A 22,520-nucleotide genomic window follows, 5' to 3' on the forward strand; every position below is an offset into this window, starting at 1 on the left:
TTTAATAAAAAATTGTTGAAAAGATCTCAAGATGCGAATCAGCATGTTTGCGACAGTCCAATGATCTCTAGAATATAAGAAGTTTTATAATTTTTTTAAATGTTAACCATTTAATAAAAAAATCATAGACCAAGTAAAATTGGAAACTTAAAAAACCTTAAAAAATTACGTATCTAATAATAATAAATTAACCAATATTTAATTCGTTTTATTTAAAAATCGTCCAATTAAATTTATTCATTTCAATAAAGAACTTTGCAAAAATTCAAGTAGTTTTTTGACATATAGTTGGAAACACGGAATCCTGAGGTTTGCTGTTTTGCCTTCACTGTAGCTACTCGATTCGAAGCACAAAAATAACGTCATCAGCATCTTTGGCGGAGGTTAAAAACGAACGGTTCGCTGGTTCAACAGCGGTTGAAGTACAAAATAATTCTTCCTTTCAACAAGAATACTGTTTTTTTTGTCAACATTTGAATCTTTATCATTTGGGCTACCCGTGTCCATATCAGAAATTGATTGGTCTAACTGCTTTGGAAGTACATTAGACTCTCGATAATTTGAACTTCGATAATTTCAATTTCTAGATAATTAGAATTTTTTTTCCGGTTCCCTCAATTTCCCTCGATAAATTGAAAAATTTCAATGTATTTTGGTCCCTTCGCTCGTAACTAGCAATCGTCCTTGGACTTGATAAAAATACTGATGGTTTTTGTTTATTGAAATCGGGTTTGCTCCAGTGATCAAACAAAATTAGATTTTTTTGCAACAATTGCCTCCCGCGGTGTCAAATTTTCAAGTCCATCGTCGTCTATCAGCCCATCTGGTGAGGCTGCCAAAAATAGATTGTTCTGACATATGAAGAGTCCATCAAGTGGGGGTGAATATCCACAGTGAATGTCCAGGTTCATATTTTTTAATTGTTCTGGACAACATTCTTTCTCCTTTTCTTCTAATACGCGCAAGCCACAGCTTTGGGTTCGTTTTCAATGCCATAAATCGTGTGTATTTGTTACCCGAAAATTTTATTTCTATTATTCATGCTGCCACCTTCGCTCTACTTTTACTTGGTCGCAGTTTACAAATTCTACCAAAATTACTGGCCGTCAGTCTTTTTTCTCGTTCACAGTGCCACAAAACACTGTTTCTTTGATCCGTTGTGGCCAATAAAATATTTAAAACTTTTTCCGGTGTTTTCCGCAAGTCATTTAAAAATTTCATCTTCTTTTTCCCAAAATTAAAAAGAAGGTAGAATTAAAGTTTTCTATCCACGCTGACGGGTCGAAAACTGACCACTTTTGTTATCAAATTCGGAATCAAGAATAGATCAAGAGTGGCAATGATTTTCTTGATTTTTAATTTGATAATGCACGCGCCTTCGCCCGGAAATCGAACTGCATTCATTAATAAAGTTAATTAAAAGTTAGTTGACCATAATTATGTAAATGTAAATCAACAAATCGCCACACAAAAGAAAGTAATTACGTAGCAATAATCTTTATTGAGGGTTTTACACTGAGGGTCGTTTTTGCCTGAGGCGAAAGAAAAAGACAGACACCATTCCAAAATCGCTAAAATTTCAAAAGTTTAACCAAAACTACAGCCGTCCTAATTAATAAATTGATTTTTTCTTGTTGTTACTAAGTCAATTTTTAATAAAGAAAAATATAATTTTCTAAAATCGAAAAAAAATATTTATAAAACCAAGATCTAAATCTAATAGGGTAACGTCACTACAATTTTTTGTGCTTTTTCAAACACAAAAAACCGCATCTAAAATAGCTCTTTTCGTTTTCGTACAATTCCAAAAATTGGAGCTCAGTTTTCGGTTGTAGAGCGTGTACCTTCAGGTGTTCCTCAAGGTTCTATCCTTGGGCCTTTCTTATTTCTTCTGTTTGTTAATGATATAGGTTTAAATTTCAAATGCAACTATTGCTTATTTGCTGATTACATACTTGAAAATTTTTACCGTTGTTAAAAACCCAAATGATGTCAAACTTTTGCAAAAAGATCTTGATGCTTTAAATAATTGGTGCAAAGTCAATCATATGTTTCTAAATATTGATAAATGTTGTGTGATTAATTTCAGTAGGAAGATGGTCTCTACTTTACCTATTTATACATTAAATAAATGTCAAATTCAAATTAAGACAGTTGTTAAAGATCTTGGAATCTTTCTTGATAATAAACTTTGTTTCACTTATCACTATGACCATGTGTTAAGTAAGGCCAACAAAGTATTAGGATGTGTCAAAAGATATTGTCGCGATTTCAAAAACATCAGTACAATGAAAATTCTGTACATGACCTTGGTAAGGCCCATTCTTGAATATGGCAGTGTGATCTGGTCACCGTTTTATAAAGTTCATATCGACAGAATTGAGAACGTGCAATATAAATTTTTTAAGTTCATTAAATGAAAACTTCCAAGAGCTTTATTGTCAGATTATGATATGGCTCTTAGTTATTTACAACTGCCCAAACTCGATCTAAGAAGACAATACATGCGTATTTGTTTTATTTTTAATGTTTTAAATAATTATATTGATGGTGATGATATTATTCACAATATCTACTTTCACATACCTTGCTATAGGAGTAGATCGGTGCCTGTTTTTCACATTAAGATTTTTAAACAAAATTATGTTAAGTTTTCTCCAATGAATATACTATTGCAGTCTTGCAATGATGCAGATATTGATTTGTTTCGGTATAACTCAATTGAAATTTTTAAGTCTAAGTTAAAAACAATGTTGTAATGTTATGTTATGTTGTGTTCTTTCTGGTTATTTGTTAAATGTTAAATGTATGATTATGTAATGGCTATTAGTGGCGTCAATAAATTATTATTATTATTAACTTTTACATTGAAACGTCCTATCTTCAAATACGGATAGTTCAACCTTAAGCACATTTTTTCACGTTTGAAAAAAATCCGTTCAGAAAATGAGTGAAGATATTAAAAGCTAGAAGAACATGCAGAACTGCGATTAATTCTGAATCTACCCGACGCTGAGAAATATACTGGTCTCGCTTTTCGACGAACTTCATACGATTAAAAATTGGTCCTGACATTTCACTATTTCTTGTTAACTAGACAAATTTAAAGCTTTATAGTGTTTTAAAGATCCCTTTTTGCACGCTTTTGCGTGTTTTAATTTTGGATTATGATGCAGATATAATTAAAAAAAATATAAAAAGTGATTTTTTCAAATTTTGGGGAAACAATAAGAACTAGAAAAAAAAGTTGAAATAAAAATTGTAGAGCATCAAATTTTATAAAGAAATTTTCACAAAAATTAAAATTATCTGAGATAGGCCTGTTAGAAGCTAGGAGATGATAGTAACAACTTTAAAAAATCACGTCGTTAAAAATTGATATTTTTGATATATTTCTTTCAATTTACTCAAAAAAAAACTTATATCAGTTCAAAATTGTTAGGATCGAATTAAAGCAGCTTTACTCGCTAAAATTAATTTCTTTCTATTAATTTTCATATTGATTTATCTTTGTAGTTTTTTGTCATGGCTGGTTATGTTGATATGTTGTTAAAAAATTGTTATGAAATTTATATCAAAAATTCAAGTATTTACCTGAAAATTCGTATTTAAAGGCTTATTTTCTTGGACTATTATTACGTGGCGGTGTCGCTATCGTCTTCGAGGAAACCACGGAAATGCATTTATACAGAATGAATTTTTGGCCGTCATATTACGGTCGCTACATTACGGCACCGTTTTCTAAAATTTACGATAGATTCCACTAGCAGAAAACAAAAGAAAAAAAACAAAAACCAAAAAATGTGAAACCATATCCATCAGATAATTTCAGCCAATCAAAAATTGGTACAGATAGTTAATAGTTATTTACAGTCGCGTGTGGTAACTTACATTTTACAGCACGAAATCAGTTTGAAGCACGACGGCGTAGCCGGAGTGCTTTAATGATTGAGCGCTGCAAAATGGTTAACGCACAAGAGTTGTATTAAACTTTTTGGCCGAAAAATTTTAATTTAAATAATTGGATTTTTCAAAATTTATGGGATTTGTCACATCTGACATTTGTAAATCATTAATCAAACACTTTAGATGAGAAAGTTCCCCTAAGAGGGCCGGGATTAAATTTGGAAGGTTTGAAACTTTGCTAAAACTTTCCCCCACAATTGTGAGAGAGAGCTGCGGTCGCTGCAAATGCCACGTGAATGATTCTAATGGTTCCGATTGGCCGAACTGGTTGCTAGGAGCATTGAGTCGTTATGGTTGTTACAAACTTACAAACTGCACAGATAAATGTGTGGTGTTGTCAATAGTAATACCATGAGTAGATGAATATTCGTGATAATTTAGACGATTTATTAGCTAAACGAAATTTATGTTGCTACGAAAATACCACGAGTTGCGTAGCAACGAGTGGTATTTTCTAAGAGCAACATAATTTGAGTTTGCTAATAAAAGTCTAAATTATCACAGAATATTCATCCTACGAATTGTATTTTGCACGACTATTCCATGCATACAGTAGTAATAATAATAATTTCGTCAGCGGAATTATTAGCAAAACGACTCATTTTTAAACGTCAAAAAATTAATTTGCTCATGTAACCATGGTTGACAACACCAGCACCGTGCTAAGGCTTGCCGCGATAATACCACGGTAGATATCAAATCTGATTGGATGTTAACTTATAAGCATGGAATAGTCACATTAACATTCTCCAAAACGTTCAAATCAGTTGTAAATCCGAGCCCAAGGATTGATTTAACACTAATTGAAGCCAGAGGACATCAATTTTCTACATTACGTACATCAGGTCCAGGTACCATCATCAGCTATAAAGAACAAACAAACTGAACTGTTTTGATCAGGAATGAACAAGTTCTCCATTAACAAAATATCGAAGATAATATGCCAGGAAAGAAAGGTATACTAAAATAATGATTCCCTAAACCGAGTTAACACATTCAATTATCTAGGAATAAACAAGAGATTCTCTTGTCCAGATGAACAGGCACAAAATGGAAGGATGAACGCTCAAAATAAAGGACAATGTAAAGTTTTGAGATGTGGACTTATACATGGATGGATAGACCAGAGTTCTAGCGAAAAATCGCCAAGAAGAATGAATAACGAAACCGATAATCAATCAACAGGAAGAAACTGGAAAATGTTATCTGTGAATGGATCACACCGGGGGAAAACTAATCGTTTGCAAGATTGGCTGTTCCCAACATACATAAAACTATTCAAGAACATCAGTTAAAGTGCAGTGTACGTACTACTAAGAAATAAAAATTACAACAGCGATTTTTGGGATCGTGAAACTACAATAAAAATAATAGTAATACTAATCGTAATTCAATTTTAATTCTCCCCACAAACACTTTGGCGCTAGTGTTTTCATTCCGCCTACTACACCGTACTTACTCATCTAAAGTGTTTGATTTATGTTTGTAAATTTCATCATCTGTCAATTCTGTCAATTTTGTAGTTGGTGCACAAAAAGTACACAAGATGGCGCTGTATAAAAAACGTTTTAATATTACTTTAAAAATAGAAATATTGTCTTAATTGAGATAATAATTTAGGTAGATTCCACTTTGGTGATCAATCTTCATTATGGTAAAGTGATTTTAATTTATAAACGCATGTGAAAAGCAGACGATTTGGGCAATTTTTACAGCACGGCGTGTGTAAACGTTCAGGGCGCTTGTAAATCTAGTGTTTCCGAAGCTGTCAATTGAATGTTAATTTGACGTTTACAATTCATGAGGCCAAAAAATTATTTAAAGGTTTACATCTGTTATGAATGATTTTCAAACTAATCGACTGTTTGACGGTCTTAAAATGATATGAATTTGAAAAGTAATGCGACATAACGTGGTAATTTTTGTGCTTATCTCTAAGATAATATCTGTTTTCATTATTGACAAACAGATAATGTACTTATCCGTATTTATTCATTAAAATTTTTTAAAGACATTTCTTATCCACACCTTAGTTTCCCTCCATCCAACAAGAATAATTTAATGTGTATCCTAATTCAAATTAAATCTACCTTATTGCAAACATTAGCAATATGTAGTCTATTTACCAACTAACCGGCTCAGACAAGATTTGCACGTATCTTTAACAAACATTTTGAATTTTAACTGATAAAACAGTTTATTCAAGGTTTGTCCTACAAAATGTTTTACCTAAGTTAAGAATGTTTGTGCTCCAATTTTTCGTGATTTATATTTTTATTGTGAAAGACGTGACGATTTCTGAAACATGTCCAAGCCAGCAAATCACCAAGGGTAAAGTTGTGTCTTCTTCAATAATCAATTTTAATTCCACTGACTCTAGGAACAAATAATGAATTTAATTGTACAAGAAATGAAAATAGTAAAATATTTTGTTCTCTCGCAAAGTCCAGTTTAAAATTCAATATTTCGTTGTGTGATAATAAATGGAAGAAAAAAATAAAATACGATGAACGATTTCTAGGAAATAGAATAGGTGAAAAGCGATCAATGTTATTTGTTCAATTAATTACTATGTCAATGTGTGTATTGTAGATTTTCCGGTAAAAGAAAATGTTCTAAAAATACCTTTTAGAACGAATATAAATTACACTTTCAGTGTATGTAGTAACAATAGTCAGAATATTAATAATACAATACATGAGATTAAAATAAACCGAACAGGTAGTGACAAACACGACAGCAGAAATTGCACGCGCTGCCACTGGAGAGAATACAAACTAATTATACATAAAAGTACAACCGCTGACAACTTTAATTTTCACATAAGTGACCAGAAAACAGATAAAATTTTAAGTTTTAATCGTAAAAATGAATCATCGGTGTATTTACATGTCCCTAATAAACATTTTTCTTGGAGATTACACAAAGGTAAGTAAACTAAGTCATCAAAGTTTATCAGCATAGCCATAGCTTTTTAATTTTGTAGTGGAAACTATTGAAGGCAATTCAACTGAAGATGAGTCGATACCCTGTACCATGAAATTGAATCATTCTGGAAATCTAAACGTTGCTGTGACTGCTTTTCTTGAAAACAGCTCTCTAGATATATCGTTAAACAATCAAACCAAAACTTCGAAACAAAAACGTATGGGAAAATGGCAACAAATTAATCTTCAAATTAATGCAGTTAATGAAACAACTTTTTCCATTAAAGGAAATCTTTTAAATAATTCAACAAGAGGATTCTGGGCAATAAGTGAAATAAAAATTTTCACAAACAGGACAGAAAATATATGTTCAGAAAAATTCAACAATTTAACACTATTAAAGAATGATCCAAGTATACAGGGTGAGTCAAGCTTGCGTAATCTTTCAGTGACGCTAATTATACAGGGCTATTCACATAACTGTACGACCTGTAATTTCTAAAAATGCAACCCATTATACATTTTCAAAGCAACCGTCGCTTTTAGTAAATTTAAATATATAAAATCGATCAATCGATGGTTGATGCTTGACATTAAAAAAAATCATCACACTGACATTTGTTCAACGATTTATTAAGATAACAAAACTGGCCAAATTTATGTAACAATAACAAATTTAACAAAAATTGGAAACAAATCATCGTAACAAGTGTTGAAAATGCTGCCAATTATTTGCTTCGCAACAAGCCATTCTGTTCATAAATGATCGCCGCACGCGTTCCAAAATTTCTGGTGTTACCGATCTACAGCCTGCCGTAATCTTGGCTTTTAAATCTTTCAGGTTTCCTACACCTCTTAAACTTACGTAAGATGGTATAGATGAAATTTGTAAGCGGAAATAATTCTTGAAACTGAAGACAAACTGGTTCCAACTTGACGTGCCACAAAATGTTGACTGACGTGCGGATTTTGTGTAACATCTTGAAGAACCGCAACTTCATTCTCCATACCTGGGGCTGTTCTAGTTCTAATCCTTTTAGTTGGGGCTAGTTTTCTCTTAAATCTTTTTAAAATTTTCGGAAAATTTTGTCTGTTGGGTGTGCAGCATGGTCAGGATATCTTTGTGCATATAAATCTGCAGCCGCTACAGCATCATCATGTAAGTTTTCTCGTCGTTAGAATACATTTTTGCGAAGACAATAATAACTAGGAGTATTAAGTCTAGTTTGCAAAAACTGACAAATCGTTATGACACCACTGGTTGATATAAAGCATCTCTGATTGAATTTTAGAAATTTTAATTTAGAAAACCCAAGTAAACACTGGAAATGTATTGTTGGTTGCATATTTTGAAATTTCAGGTCGTACAGTTATGTGAACAGCCCTGTATGTTTGTTTATTATATTCGATTCAATTTTCTTTTGAATACCACCCTGTTTAAGTACCGACCGATCACGGTCTGTGCCTATTTTTATCCCTTTTGTTGAGATAATTGTTCAAATTACTACTCTGGACGTGGATCCAGTCAAAGGCTTCTTTATAAGGACTACAGAGAATCTAAAATTTGCAATTTTGGTAGTACCAACATATCGAAACTTTCCCGTACCTTAACATATTGCGATGTGGTAAAGACCTGAGCATAAGCTGTTGTTTTCGCTATTCCTTGCTTTGTTAAAATTGTAGCTGGTAAATACTCATAGCCCCGGATATAGACAAGACCTATGTAGTGGACATTACCAGATTTGTCTTTTCCTGCAGGTACTGCATCGTGGGGTATGGTACCAAAGTAGTCTCTCCAATAATAGTCTGGAATTTTGTTTAACCATCTTGAAGTAGAAAAGTTAAGATTTTACTCTCGTTCTTTTTATAAAGAGTTTTTAGTGTATAACTAAAATAACCTCACGCTGTATTGGTGTTTCAAAATTCTCTCCTTAATTCTCAATTGAATTTTTGCCTCCGCCATCGCTTATCTTTAATTTAGTTTGTACTATAATTCCAAGGTACAAATAATAACCTGAAGATTTAATTTGTGTCAGCGTATTAAAAATACGTTTGCATATAGGGGATGATTTAATTAACATTTATCGTCTCTATTTACACAGTAAGACACGTAAAAATTATAGTCTTAATTAAACTGTATTAATTTTCATCAGACCAAATTTTACTTTACACAAATTTTACTGTACATAAATTTTATTCCTTTTTTTAAATAGTACGCAGCAAGATCACAATAGAATTATCACCTGTATAATTCGACTTTGGGCTGAACCGAAGAAGAAATGCACAATAAACAGTAAAAGTTTTGAGCTTATGGTAGGGATGGCACGTATCGAGGTGTAGTAAACATTCGCAATCGCCATTCGAAATTGCAAAAATCCACGACTGTGTAAATTAAAACAAAAACTCACACATATCAGGTCAGGTTTTAAACAACAACGCTTCAAAATTTTTTCACTCCCGCAAATTTGTTTTATGACGATGCAGATTCTCGACACCACCCGCTGAGAATTTAAAAGAGTTTATAACACCTCGTTACGACCCATCCCGCCCATGAGCTCATTACTTTGGCTAATCAGTGTACGTCTTTTTCAGATAACACAACGTCCTCACTATTAGCAACTAGTAACACTACAAATCAAAAAGATACCACAACACCAAAAAATAAAAGTAAGTACCTATTCTGTGTTAGAGCTATGTTGTAATTTGAGCTTGGAGTTTTTGAATGGTTTACAATCATCTTCCCACATAGCTACATAAACGTAATGTTGCATTGTTGTATAGTTATGATAAGTAATGAGTTAAGAGCATTCCTTCTTTATTTCTAAAACCGCACGTTTATAAAATTACAGATAACACAACTTCTTCAAATCAAACAGCTACAAAGACTACACAAACATCAAAAGATAGAAAATCACATGCTAACAACCTTGGTAAGTGTACAACCAAAAAGACAGTAAGAAAATTAGATAATAGACGAATTACTATTAATTGAAATAACCGGCGATATTTATGATCCATTGTTTGTCTATACCTTCGACTTTAAATTAACCTTTGACTCATATTACTCGCATAATCCAAAAAAACGTATTTAATAGAAATACTTAAATCTTTTTTAATTTATTGTTGTATACATATGTGCAGTGTACATTTATCTGTTCACGCTCGTAAATGTTTCCATAAACAACACATTAGACTTATCATAGGCAACTTATAGTTATTTATGTATTAAGGGCATAATGTGGATATTTATGTTCGAGGGCAACTAGATTACAAGGTCGAGGGCCTTTGGCCCGAGATACATAAACATCAAGTTATGCCCGTGGTACATACAACTTTTTATGTCTTACCATTTAATTATTGGCTCTTTATGGCTCGGATTTGCGGTACGTTAGATGTACAATTACGCCCTAGGGCATTAAGGTGTCATAGCAACCTCACAACAAACAGCGACTGGCTACGAATCGACTTGCTTTCTTTGCCCGCTATATTCAAATTGCATTTAAACTTAATTATCACCAAACAGTTAAATTTAAAACGTAACTGAATAAATAAACTGGCTGTAATTTTTTTTTGTCCTTAATTCTCCCTTTTGACGCTGAAACACATTCATGCTTTGCAGTGCGCGTGTGTTTTTTTAAGGTTAGGAATTAAATTAGAAATTAGTAATTAAAATGATTAAATCTTTAAACTAACACAAAACGACATGTGAAGTATTTTTTATTTAAGTCATTATGTAGATTCAAGAACAGAAATTTCTATTTGTGGAGAAATTATTTATTTTTGAAAAATCAAAATTTCCTATTGGTAAGACATAAAAAAATTATATACCTACGCTTCTAAAAATCCCTATTTTACGGACTTCTTTATGGCCCTTAATGAGTCTTTTTCGGACTCAATCCCAGAAGTCACGCACAACGAATGTGATAATTTCAATTTTTAAAATCAAAAAATTCCCTGAAAGACCGCGCTTACAAATGCTTAATTTATTCTTAATTATTAATTAATGCTTGTATTAAAACTTAATATAGGCTTTATCAATTATCACTGAATTGCACCTACAAAAATTACCAGTCGGCAGCAAATGTTTAGAGCTCATTATTATTGGCGGGATGAGTCGTAACGAGGTGCAGTAAACTCTCAACGCGTGGTGTCCGTAATCTGCACCCTCATAAAACACATTTGAGGGGACGAAGAAATTTCGAAGCTTTGTTGTTGAAAACCTAACCAGTTATATTTGTAAAGTTATAATTTACACAGTCATGGATTCATAAACGACGATTTTTGCAAATTTTAATTGCTAAAATTAAATAAAACAAATTAAAAAAAGGCTTAAACATGAATAAAAAACTGAAGTTAAAGGAAACAAACAAAAAATAATTAAACAGAAATTACATAAACATTAAATATAAAATTAAAAAAATACGACTGTGTAAATTACATTTAATGCATTTAAACTTAAAATTAATTTCTGGCCGAATCAAAAGAGAAAGCATAGTTTAGTTATTGAACATGTCAAGTTTTATCTTCATATCTCGAAAGGCAATGGTGCTGTTAATTTTTAAATTAGACACGCTGCAATTTCAGGACTTTTCGGAAAACAGATTATAACTTGACAACGCCTCAATTTAAAAGTTGATAGTTTTGAATAGCTTACTAAATAACTCATCAAAATCCTCTACTAAAAGTGGTAGGTTGCATTTAAAGGAAAAAAGTTGAATGCGACCCTGCAAAAACGGTGCATTTCGGACAACTGAAATAAAAAAAGGTGACTTGGGGTGAGACCGAACGAAGCTAGTTGCAGCCCCATACAGACACCAACAGAGTTCTAGCGGTGTGTCCCCGTTTAAAATTCTTTTGGCAGTTACCGTGCTATTCTTCTAGAAAGTTCTTTGCATCAGAATTAATATTTTGTTAATTTTTGTGTTGCGGAAATAAATAATTCGAACTTGCCCGAGGGGGGGCAACGGTAAGACTAATGTGGACTAAGCTAAATTTTGCACCCATCTTTCAAAGATAAAAGCATTCAATTTATTTTAGAAACTATGATTCAAAAATATTTTAAGATAAATTCGGAATTCAAGCAAGTCCCATATACAAGGTGTTTATAAATGTTTCTCAAACAAGTCCCATATACAAGTGTTTATAAATGTTTCTAGCATCAAGGGTGGCTATGAAATGTCAAATAAATTTGCCGCTCGTTACAAATGTGGGTTTACATTTTTCAACTGACATTTGTAGTTAACCTCAATCATTGAACAAAGTTAGTTTTAAAAACAAACTGTTCAAGTTGTGGTTTAAAGCCTGAAAATCTAAAATTTTGACACAAAACCGTAACTGAAAATTAGTAGACGTAAGGTGACATTTAAAATAATTGTGAACTTAGTTATATTCACTATGAAAACAAAGCGGCAAAATAGCGCATGACAGAAATTCCAAAGGCCCCCTTGATGCTAGAAACATTTATAAACACCTTGTATAATCATGTAAGAACGTTGTACGAGTTGTTTGATTCATTCGATCGACGAGAAACGTAACGTTCCTTGATTCATTCCCTTCAGATTGGATTTATACAAGCTGATGAAAAAAAGGCGCCCATGCTATCCTATCATGTTGCAGCTAATTCTTTTCTTATCCCAAAATTGAAAACCTAAACAAAATATGTGCTTTTTTAACTAAGAAGAAGCTTTCTTTTTTAATTGATCAAACTACATTTGTTTAAAAAATGTATAACAATTTCATTGTTAGAGATTAGATTTTTTACAGTTAATGATATTCTGAATCAAAAAAAGTAAAAAAGTGTTTTAAACAAGTTTCTTAAACTTATTAAAGTACCATTTCTTGACTTTGTAGCAAATTTTTCAACGTTGCAACATAATTGTATAGCTCTTAGTATTATTTGTTGCTTAATTACGGGAACTGCAGAATGTAAAATTTTATTAGAAAGTGTTGAGCAAGCAGCATTACCATTTCTTTTGAAAAAAATTCGTATTGTAAAAAATAATAGGTTTAGATTAATTTTTAAAATTGAAATGTTTTATCTGATCTTATTAGAGAGACACTAGGATTTATCTAGTAAATTGAACGCAGCAGCACTAAATTCATTAATGCTGGATTTCCATCATAAGATTTGCATTTTTTTTGTAGGTCATCATAAAAGTCCACCCGTTTCTTATACTGAACGTGAGGAAAGCACTACAACTGCTACAACTAATGAACCTAGTAAGTATAAATATGTTATGTGTTCAAAATACAATGCGATCAATTGAAATATTTATGTAGTTGCCTGTTTTGTATATACGTCTTCATCTCCCTAACAATTACCCAGAACAACAAATTTTGAATTACAGTACAACCTCGATTATCCGTGCTTCTTGGGACCGGAACCTGCACGGATAATCGAAAAACACGAATAATCGAGTTGTTCAATAAACATTCGTTTTAAGGCAACAGAATTATTTGGAACGTTTTTTTACTTTAAAATATTCAGGGTCCGGCAACACTTGTGTTCACCCCCAAAATCATCTTTAATTTTATAAATAAAATTTTGAAAATTTGCATATGCTCACAGTTGACAAAACTCTAGAAGCTGATGCAAAAAATTGTTTTTTATCACTGATAGTTGTGGCGTCGCGACGCCTTCAAAATGTAATTTTGAGTTAATTGCGAGAGTTTGTGATATCAACCCCTAATTTAATTTTTTTGCAATATAAATGTGTTAAAAATATATCAGTTGTCATTTTAGATTCAATGCAAATTGTCTTCAAAATTTGAGAAAAAAATGGTGTTTTATCAAATTAGTTTCCAATTTAATTACGTAAAAATTGGGAACTACGTTTACACCCATCTGTCAACATCTTATGTCACCAATGACATCTATCCTTTGGTTCGCTTTAGATTGTAACAAAAGTCTTACTTGGTGAAATTGTCGTTTTGTCGAAGTTAATTATTTATTTCTGGTGTTCATAAAGTGCAACATGCCCGTGTTAATCAAAATTAACCTTTATAAGAGTGAATGAAGTGACTTGTGAAATTTTGGTGTAAACGTAGTTTGCTACTGCGCTGTCATAATTTTGAAAACTAACTTGATAAAACAGCGTTTTTTTCCCAAATTTTAAACACAATTTGCATTAGATTTAAAATAAAAACTCAGATATTTGTATCACAGTTGTGTTGGAAAAAAATTGAATAGGCGAATATATCCGCAAAAATTTAAAAATCGCTAAAAATTATACTTCTTAGGCGTCGCGACGCCAACCAAACCGTGATAAAAAACAAAGTTTTGCGTCAGCCTCTAGAGCTTTGTCAACTATGAGCGTATGCAAATTTCTAAGATTTTATCTTTAAAATTAAAGACAATTTTAGGGGTGGACACAAGTATTACCGGACCCTGTATAGGCTGATTCTGGTAACTTTACGACCGTGACAAACGGAAGATGCAACCAGTAATACGTTTTTCATATGTCACTTGATATCCACTTGATCTTATCATTTTTTACATCTTGGACATCCATTGAAAAAGTCAGATATTATGATTATGATACATATTATTGACAGCTTCAATAACCATAATTTCGCTTTTGGAATTCGTGGTCATCAGTTTTCTAATTCCTTAAAGTTCCTTGGCCAGTTTTGGTGGAGTTTCTTTTGGCGTAGCCCAGACAAGCCATCAGCAATTAAGGGTGCAATTGCATCTTAATGTTTTATTCGTCACTCAAATCTTGGATGTCTGGTCTGGTCTGGGCTAGACCAAGCAAGTGGAATCGCAGCTTTTGAAAACATTTCGCAAGGTGCGCAAAAGGTTTTAAATTTTTTGACAATAACTTGGCAAATAATGACATTGCTGCCAGGAGTGTGCGAAATTCATGCTAAATAAAGTGAACGAAAGGTATCAAGTTATTCATAAAAATTGTATTTTTGGTTGCATTCGGTAGTCGTCAGAGTCGTCATGTTAGGTGAATCAATTTGTATAAAAACTTTAACAAAATTTATCAACATCTTAACAATAACAATTTTTTAATATTGAAAGAAATTGAAACAATCAACTCTTATCAGACATTACATAAAAGTAAAAAAATCTATTACTTTCATTTATTTCTTATTTGGAGCCAAAATTTTCACAGCCCTTGAGTTTTTAGCTTCTTTAATTATGAAGGATTTCATTTAAAAAAAATATTTTAAACATTTTTCTTAATGTTTGCAAACACTACTATTCAAAGGCAAAAATTTTAACTCATAATTTTGTTTTGGCTCTCTGCACTGACTTCAATTTCATTAAACTACACCAACTGTTACTCGTAAAATTCCAAATTTTAATTTTTCTAACATTGGAAGCAAAAATACGAAATAATTGGTTTTCGATTTGTGTGTTTTTTGCCTTGCACGGATAATCCGCAGCACAAATAATCCGCACTCGGATAATCGAGGTTTTACTGTACATACTTTCAAGCATGTAAGTTTTTTTGCCAAAAAAATTTTTTTTTGAAAATTTCACATATTCTTGCAATTAATAATAATGTAATAAATAATCTTTTTATCCGATTTTATTTGTAATAATCAATATTTTCCGATATCGTTTAGAGTTCATAAAGTGGCTCAATATCCACTTGCACTTCAAATGTATACCGCATATATTTTGAATACCACGTTTCAAGGTCATAATTTGTGAAAATTGTGGCAAATTCGAGAGGATTTATACAGAGTGTCCCAGAACTCATGACCCAGAGAGCAAAGGAGGGTGCCGGCAGCAATACAGATGGTAAATTTTAAAACAAAAATTGCTTAACTTTAACAGTATTCGAGAAATTAACCAAAAAAATAACAACCAATCCCGGAAGCTTATTCTAGAGATGGAGTAAAATTTCCTAGGCAACGAGAGTGTAACGTTTGCCTGACCAATGAACGAAAGGATGTGTCCATAGTAACCGACTTTCAAATTCTGTTCAGCTTCCGTATTGGCTAGCGTTTTTTTGTATTAGCTCGATTATTTTTTGAGCTAGAAAATTTTTGTTTTGAAATTTTGGTTCAGAATTGTTGCCTTCATAAGCCTTTTTTCTCTGGGTCATGAGTTCTGGGACACCTGTATACTGAATTGAATCACAGAGGTCTGAGTACTCGTTTATGTTCAATCCAATGCATAAATAAATCTTCTCACATTTTCACAAATTATGACCTTGAAATGTGGCGTTTAAAATAAATGAGGAGTAAATACAGTTCGTAACAATAACACTTAAAGCCCCACACTGTGAAACCATCACAATTTTCGATGCCAAATCTCATGCTTTTGAAAAAAATATCTTCACTGCAATGGAACAATACTCGTATGTAATTCGTACATAATTAGGGGGCTTTGTATACTCGCTCTATTTATAGACATCGTCTATTGCTCAGATACCACCAAGGTGCCACCAAGTACGATAAAATTTTATTTATTTTGACATGTGATGACAAATGATTTCTAATTATGTTTTTTTTTATTAAATTGAAAATGAAGGAGAAGTGTAATAAAACGTTGTTCAATAAAGAATGAGTTTTTAAACACAAATTTTAAATCTAGATCTGGAGGGTTTTACGACCAGGAAAATTAAATTTCTTCAACAGATTTCACGACGAGGGTGTAAATTAAACATTTTAATGTGAATCAAGTACGGAATGTACACTGATCAGTACGTCAATATCTTCGTTTTCTTATCATCTTCACTGACGCCGATCCTAACGTCAAAAATGGGAAGTCCAACCTTGTCACAATCGTACACCAAGAGTTCATAAGTCAAAGAATTTGCAGGAGAATTTCCTAGTGGAAACCAAATTCCTCGATTGTTTCTATGATGTCTGAACACTTTCCCTATGATAATATCATCATTTCTAAATACTCTCCCAATGAAGAGGCTTTCGCCGACTTCGCTCCCTCCAGGAATCACCCTCCTGTTGAGATAATCGTTCAAATTACTACTCTGGACGTGGATCCAGTCAAAGGCTTCTTTATAAGGACTACAGAGAATCTAAAATTTGCAATTTTGGTAGTACCAACATATCAAAACTTTCCCGTACCTTAACATATTGTGATGTGGTAAAGACCTGAGCATAAGCTGTTGTTTTCGCTATTCCTTGCTTTGGTAAAATTGTAGCTGGTAAATACTCATAGCCACGGATATAGACAAGACCTATGTAGTGGACATTACCAGATTTGTCTTTTCCTGCAGGTACTGCATCGTGGGGTATGGTACCAAAGTAGTCTCTCCAATAATAGTCTGGAATTTTGTTTAACTATCTTGAAGTAGAAAAGTTAAGATTTTACCAGCACAGTCCCATTTGTTGCCCCAAATTGGAGCCGCAAAGAGCGCCAAGACGAGAGGTACCATCGAAACCATTTTGCATACAACTGATTGCAGCTTATCACTCTCGTTCTTTTTATACACTAAGATAACCTCACGCTGTATAGGTGTCTCAAAATTCTCTTCTTAATTCTCAATTTTATTTTTACCTCCGTCATCGCTTATCTTTAATTTAGTACTATAATTCCAAGGTACAAATAATAACCTGAAGATTTAATTTGCGTCAGCGAATTAAAAACACGTTTGCATATAGGGGATGATTTACATTAACATTTATGGTTTCTATTTACACAGTAAGGGCCAGTTTTACAACCATTTAGAAGTTTCTTTAAAATTTAAAGTAAATTTTTGCCATAGAAACAGATTGTTGTAACAATACTTTAAAGAAACTTTATTTAAAGCCTTTAAAGCGATGATTATTAAACTGGCCCTAAGACACGTAAAAATTATAAGGTATAATTAAACCGTATTTATTTTTATCAGACCAAATTTTACTTTACACAAATTTTACTGTATTCAAATTTAATTTATCTTTTTAAATAGTACGCAGGCAAGATCACAATAAAATTATCACCTGTATAATTCAAATTTGTGCTGAACCCAAGAAGATGTGCACAATAAACAGCAAAAGTTTTGAGCTTATGCTAGGGATAGTTCGTATCGAGGTGTAGTAAACTCTCAGCAACATTCGCAATCGCATTCGTTAATCAAACGTGCCAATCGTGCCACTGTGTAAATTAAAACAAAAACTCACACATATCAGGTCAGGTTTTAAACAACAAAGCCGCAAATTTTCTTAGTTCCCGCAAATTTGTTTTATGACGGTGCAGATTATCGACACCACCGGCTAAGAGTTTAAGAGTTTATAACACCTCGTTACGACGCATCCCGCCCATGAGCTCATTACTTTGGCTGATCAGTGTACGTCTTTTACAGATAACACAACGTCCTCACTATTAGCAACTAGTAACACTACAAGTCAAGAAGATACGACAACACCAAAAAATGAAAGTAAGTACCTATTCTGTGTAAGAGCTATGTTGTTACAAGGGCTTTGACTTTTTTAATGGTTTACAATAATTTTCCCACATAGCTACATAAACGTAATGTTGCATTGTTCTATAGTTATGATAAGTAATAAGATACGAGCATTCCTTTTTTATTTCAAAAACCGCCCGTTTATAAAATTACAGATAACACAACTTCTTCAAATCAAACAGCTACAAAGACTACACAAACACCAGAAGATAGAACATCACATGCTACTGGTAAGTGCAGTAAGAAAATTAGATAATAGACGAATCACTATTAATCGAAATAACCGGCGATATTTATGATCCATTGTTTGTCTATACCTACCTTCGGCTCTAAATTAAGCAAAATTTGACTTATTATTACTCGCTTAATCCAAAAAATAGTACATTAAGTATTAAGAACGGTAAGGACACTTTACCGATTGAAGACAATTGTTTGGAGGAGGAGCGCAGCGACGACTCCAATTATTGTCTGAGATCGGTATAGTCCTTAACGTTCGCGTTGCTTATAATATTTTTTGCACGATAGACAAATTTCGATAATTTTTATAAAACTAAAAATGTTACTAATAATTGACATTAATTGTTCTTCAATAATTCCTGAAAAGTCCAAATTTCGGTCTGAAAATGGATATAAATCCTTCTTTTTTAATGACTATTTTTAAATATTTACTTACCGTTCTAGAACGGTAAGTAAATTTTGTACTTACCGTTTTGTTTATCTTGGTAACCAATAAACTCAACTTACTGTTCCAACAGCAGGCGCGGTAACTAAGCAAAATTGTTCTATCGTGCGAAAACGTATTTTTTGCACGATCGGGCGATTTGGTGTATTTACTGAGCATTTAATATTATTGGGAAGTTATGGTTACCAACAACTTGATCGGTAAGTAATTACTTACCGACCGTGGGTGGTAATTACTTACTTACCGACCGACCGGTGTAAATTACAAACATTTTTAGAAATTGAAATTTATTTATTAACAATTACACTAATATTTGAACAATTATTAAATGTTACAGGAGCATTTGCGCTAACAATCTTCTCACTTTCAATAATATCTGTGCTGGATACCTGAGGTTGATTCGAAGTACTCGCTACAATGGCGAGAGCAGAAGTATTAGCTTCATTTCGGAACAAAATTTTGTTTGCAAATTCAATCTTGTTTTGGACGGAATCCTCCACGTACCCCTCGGCGACTGACGATGATCGCCATCCTCCGTGTCGTTTAAGGCCTAGAACATCAACACCTTTGTTCGCTAGCAAAGTAGCCGATGTTCGCCTGAAAGAATGTCCCGTGTAACCTGGTGGATCTTGCAGATTGAGACACTTCGCAATTTTAGAAGACCAGCTTCCAATCGTGTTCTTGCCGACTACCTGGCAGGTAACTTTTCCATTTCGCATTGCCAAAAAAAAGTTGCCGGGTTTTACATTTTTTGGTCGTAACTTCACATATTTTCTGTAGAGCTCCAAATAATTAATTGCTCCGTTTTCTTCATTGGTTACTGTGAACGTTCGCTGTATATAAGTTTTCGTATTTGGAACATAGACTAGAAGAAAAGATCCATGATCTTGAATGTCTTCTGCTTTCATATTGTACAGTTCTTCTCTTCTGCATGCCCCTGCTATTCCAAAAATCATACCAATTTTCATGTTTAAGTACACATCATCGGGAAATTCCTGCAGAAATTTGTACATGTCTTCTCTGATGAATATTTTCGCTTTTTTTGTTCGGTGTCCAATATTTTTTCGTTTAAGAAAAGCGATTAACGTTGAAAATTTTGAAATGTCAACAGCCTTCTTTAAAAAAATGGTGGCCTTCAGCATGGAGTACTCCGCCCACAAACTCCCAGGAGATTTAAGTTTCTCGTTTCTTTTAATGAAATAGGCCAACACTACCTTTTCTGTGACGTCTACGTACTTTTTTGCGTTGCACCATTCTTCAAAACTTTTATAAGTCTGTTCATATCTGCCTCTTGATTTCTCTGGAATGACTGACGAACAGCCGATGTTCCAGGCTTCTTCCAGCCCGTCAGAATCGCTGCTTTGGCTGCTTTCTTCCATTTGCTTGCAGGAATACAAACGACAGCAAAATTTGGCAAGATTTTTTTCTGTACGTTTTTCAAACAATATGCCATGGTAACGAATCAAAGCCCACCTAACTTTTGTTGAAAAACACAAAATAAACGCAATTACGGTACAAAATCAATTATTATTAATTATTAGATCGTGCAAAAAACGTAATAAGCATCACGGGCGTTAGGTGTTACTGATTTCGGGTAATATTGGTTGTCTCGGGCGCAAGCGCCCTCGACCTCCAAGCTTATTACCCTCAATCAGTAAAACCCACCTACCGCCCTTAATACTTAAATAACTATAATAGAAATACTTAAATCTTTTTTAATTTATTGTTGTATGTGCAGTGTCCATTTATCGGTTCACGCTCGCAAATGTTTGCATAAACAACACATTAGACTTATCATAGGCAACTTAAAAAAATAGTATACGCTTCCAAAATACCTATTTTACGGCCTCATTTATGGCTCTTAATGAGTTTTTGTGTCCACCCCTAAAATCGTCTTTAATTTTAAAGACAAAATTTTGAAAATTTGCATACGCTCATAGTTGACAAAGCTCTAGAAGTTGACACAAAAATTTGTTTTTATATCACAGTTTGTTTGGCGTCTCGACGCCAAAAAAAAATAATTTTTTGCGATTTTTGAGTTTTTGCGGTAATATGTATTCGCGAATTCAATTTATTTTCAACATAACTCTGATACAAATATATGAATTTTTATTTTAAATCTAATGCAAATTGTGTTTAAATTTTGCGAAAAAAACGCTGTTTTATCAAGTTAGCTTCCAACATTATGACGGTGCAGTGACAAACTACGTTTACACCAAAATTTTACAAGTCACTTCATTCCCTCTTATAAAGGTTAATTTTGATTAACACGGGCATGCTGCACTTTATGGACACCTGAAATCGTTAATTAACATCGACAAAGCGACAATTTCACCAAGTAAGACTTTTGTTACAATCTAAAGCGAACCAAAGGATAGATGTCATTTGTGACACAAGATGTTGACAGACCGGTGTAAACGTAGTTCCCAATTTTGACGTAATAAAATTGGAAACTAACTTGATAAAACAGCATATTTTCCTCAAATTTTGAATACAATTTACATTAAATCTAAAATGTCAACTGAGATATTTTTAACACATTTATATTGAAAAAATATTAAATTAGGGGTTGATTTCACAAACCCTCACAATTAGCTGAAAAATACATTTTTAAGGCGTCGCGACGCCAATACTATAGGTGATAAAAAATAAATTTTTGCGTCGGCTTCTAGAGCTTTGTCAACTATGAGCGTATGCAAATTTTCAAAATGTTATCTTTAAAATTAATGACGATTTTGGGGGTGGACGTAAGTGTTGCCGGACCCTGTATATGCTCGAATTTTCACATCTTGTACATATTCCAACCATGGTCCCGTCCTGTAGAGACCAGATCTGAGAAGTTTTACTGTATTTTCTTTTTAAGATAAAACACCTGATTCTACAACAAACGCCACAGAAAATGAACCACAAGATAATTTAGCAACATTCATACTTCTCTTTCTTATAATTCTGGCATTCCTTTTCCTTGGATATCTTGCCTACGCGTAAGAAAATATGCTATTCAAAACACATTAATTTTTACCTCAAATTTTAGATACAAGTTTCAAAAGTATCCGTTTGATTTAGCGAGAATCCCGACCCTAAGTGTAGAAGACGCCTCTCCAAAAGAAATGAGAGAATTTTCCGATTATTATAAAACGACTAAGATACGAACCGTTCGTTCCAAAGCAGCACCACCCCCTAACGTAAGACCCAGTCATTTCCAAACAAATACTTAATTTTTGTTACAGGAAACAGAATTAGAAGTTCTAATTGATCCTGCAAAAAAAGCAAATGATTTAAATCTAACATCGCTGCCCATCAAAATTGATGAGTTCGAAAAATACCTCATGGTATCTCTGGGAGATGATGCATACAGTAATGAATTGACGAAGCAGTATAGAGTAAAAAAACATAATTTGTAATTTTGTTATAAGCATTCTAAAGACAGCTGTTGTAGAAAATTCAAACGAAAGTGCAAAAACCGACGACAGTGGGCTCCCAACCTAAGAACGACTGCAAAAATCGTTACAATAATTTAATACCATGTAAGTCAATCTTCATATTTTAACTGAACATTTTTTTTACTTTTGTTTA

General features: G+C 32.9%; 2 protein-coding genes and 2 long non-coding RNA genes across 4 annotated transcripts; 3 read left to right on the forward strand and 1 right to left on the reverse strand.

The window, feature by feature from the left end:
• Window positions 1-4,759: 4,759 nt before the first annotated feature.
• Window positions 4,760-5,305, forward strand: LOC148182224 (uncharacterized). Its single transcript, XR_015770029.1, has 2 exons — window positions 4,760-4,922; window positions 4,975-5,305. It is a non-coding gene; the product is annotated as an uncharacterized LOC148182224 (long non-coding RNA).
• Window positions 5,306-6,562: 1,257 nt separating this feature from the next.
• On the forward strand, window positions 6,563-9,560 carry LOC148182225 (uncharacterized). Its single transcript, XR_015770020.1, has 3 exons — window positions 6,563-6,894; window positions 6,953-7,315; window positions 9,486-9,560. It is a non-coding gene; the product is annotated as an uncharacterized LOC148182225 (long non-coding RNA).
• Window positions 9,561-9,676: 116 nt separating this feature from the next.
• LOC148182226 (uncharacterized) lies at window positions 9,677-22,509 on the forward strand. Its single transcript, XM_088029295.1, has 8 exons — window positions 9,677-9,683; window positions 9,743-9,823; window positions 13,038-13,112; window positions 18,418-18,492; window positions 21,808-21,928; window positions 21,979-22,129; window positions 22,175-22,327; window positions 22,384-22,509. The coding sequence occupies exons 1-8, from the start codon at window positions 9,677-9,679 to the stop codon at window positions 22,492-22,494; spliced, it is 774 nt and encodes a 257-aa protein (XP_087885421.1). The 3' UTR covers window positions 22,495-22,509.
• LOC148182227 (uncharacterized) lies at window positions 16,506-17,291 on the reverse strand. Its single transcript, XM_088034646.1, has 3 exons — window positions 17,188-17,291; window positions 16,941-17,140; window positions 16,506-16,891 (listed from the first exon to the last, which is right to left on the reverse strand). Exons 1-3 carry the CDS (start codon window positions 17,258-17,260, stop codon window positions 16,553-16,555), a joined length of 612 nt encoding a protein of 203 aa, XP_087890772.1. The 5' UTR covers window positions 17,261-17,291; the 3' UTR covers window positions 16,506-16,552.
• Window positions 22,510-22,520: the final 11 nt, after the last annotated feature.

The sequence above is a fragment of the Gnatocerus cornutus genome, chromosome 1 (assembly GCF_029298725.1).
Source record: "Gnatocerus cornutus isolate USDA-ARS CGAHR chromosome 1, icGnaCorn1.1, whole genome shotgun sequence".
Taxonomy (NCBI): domain Eukaryota; kingdom Metazoa; phylum Arthropoda; class Insecta; order Coleoptera; family Tenebrionidae; genus Gnatocerus; species Gnatocerus cornutus.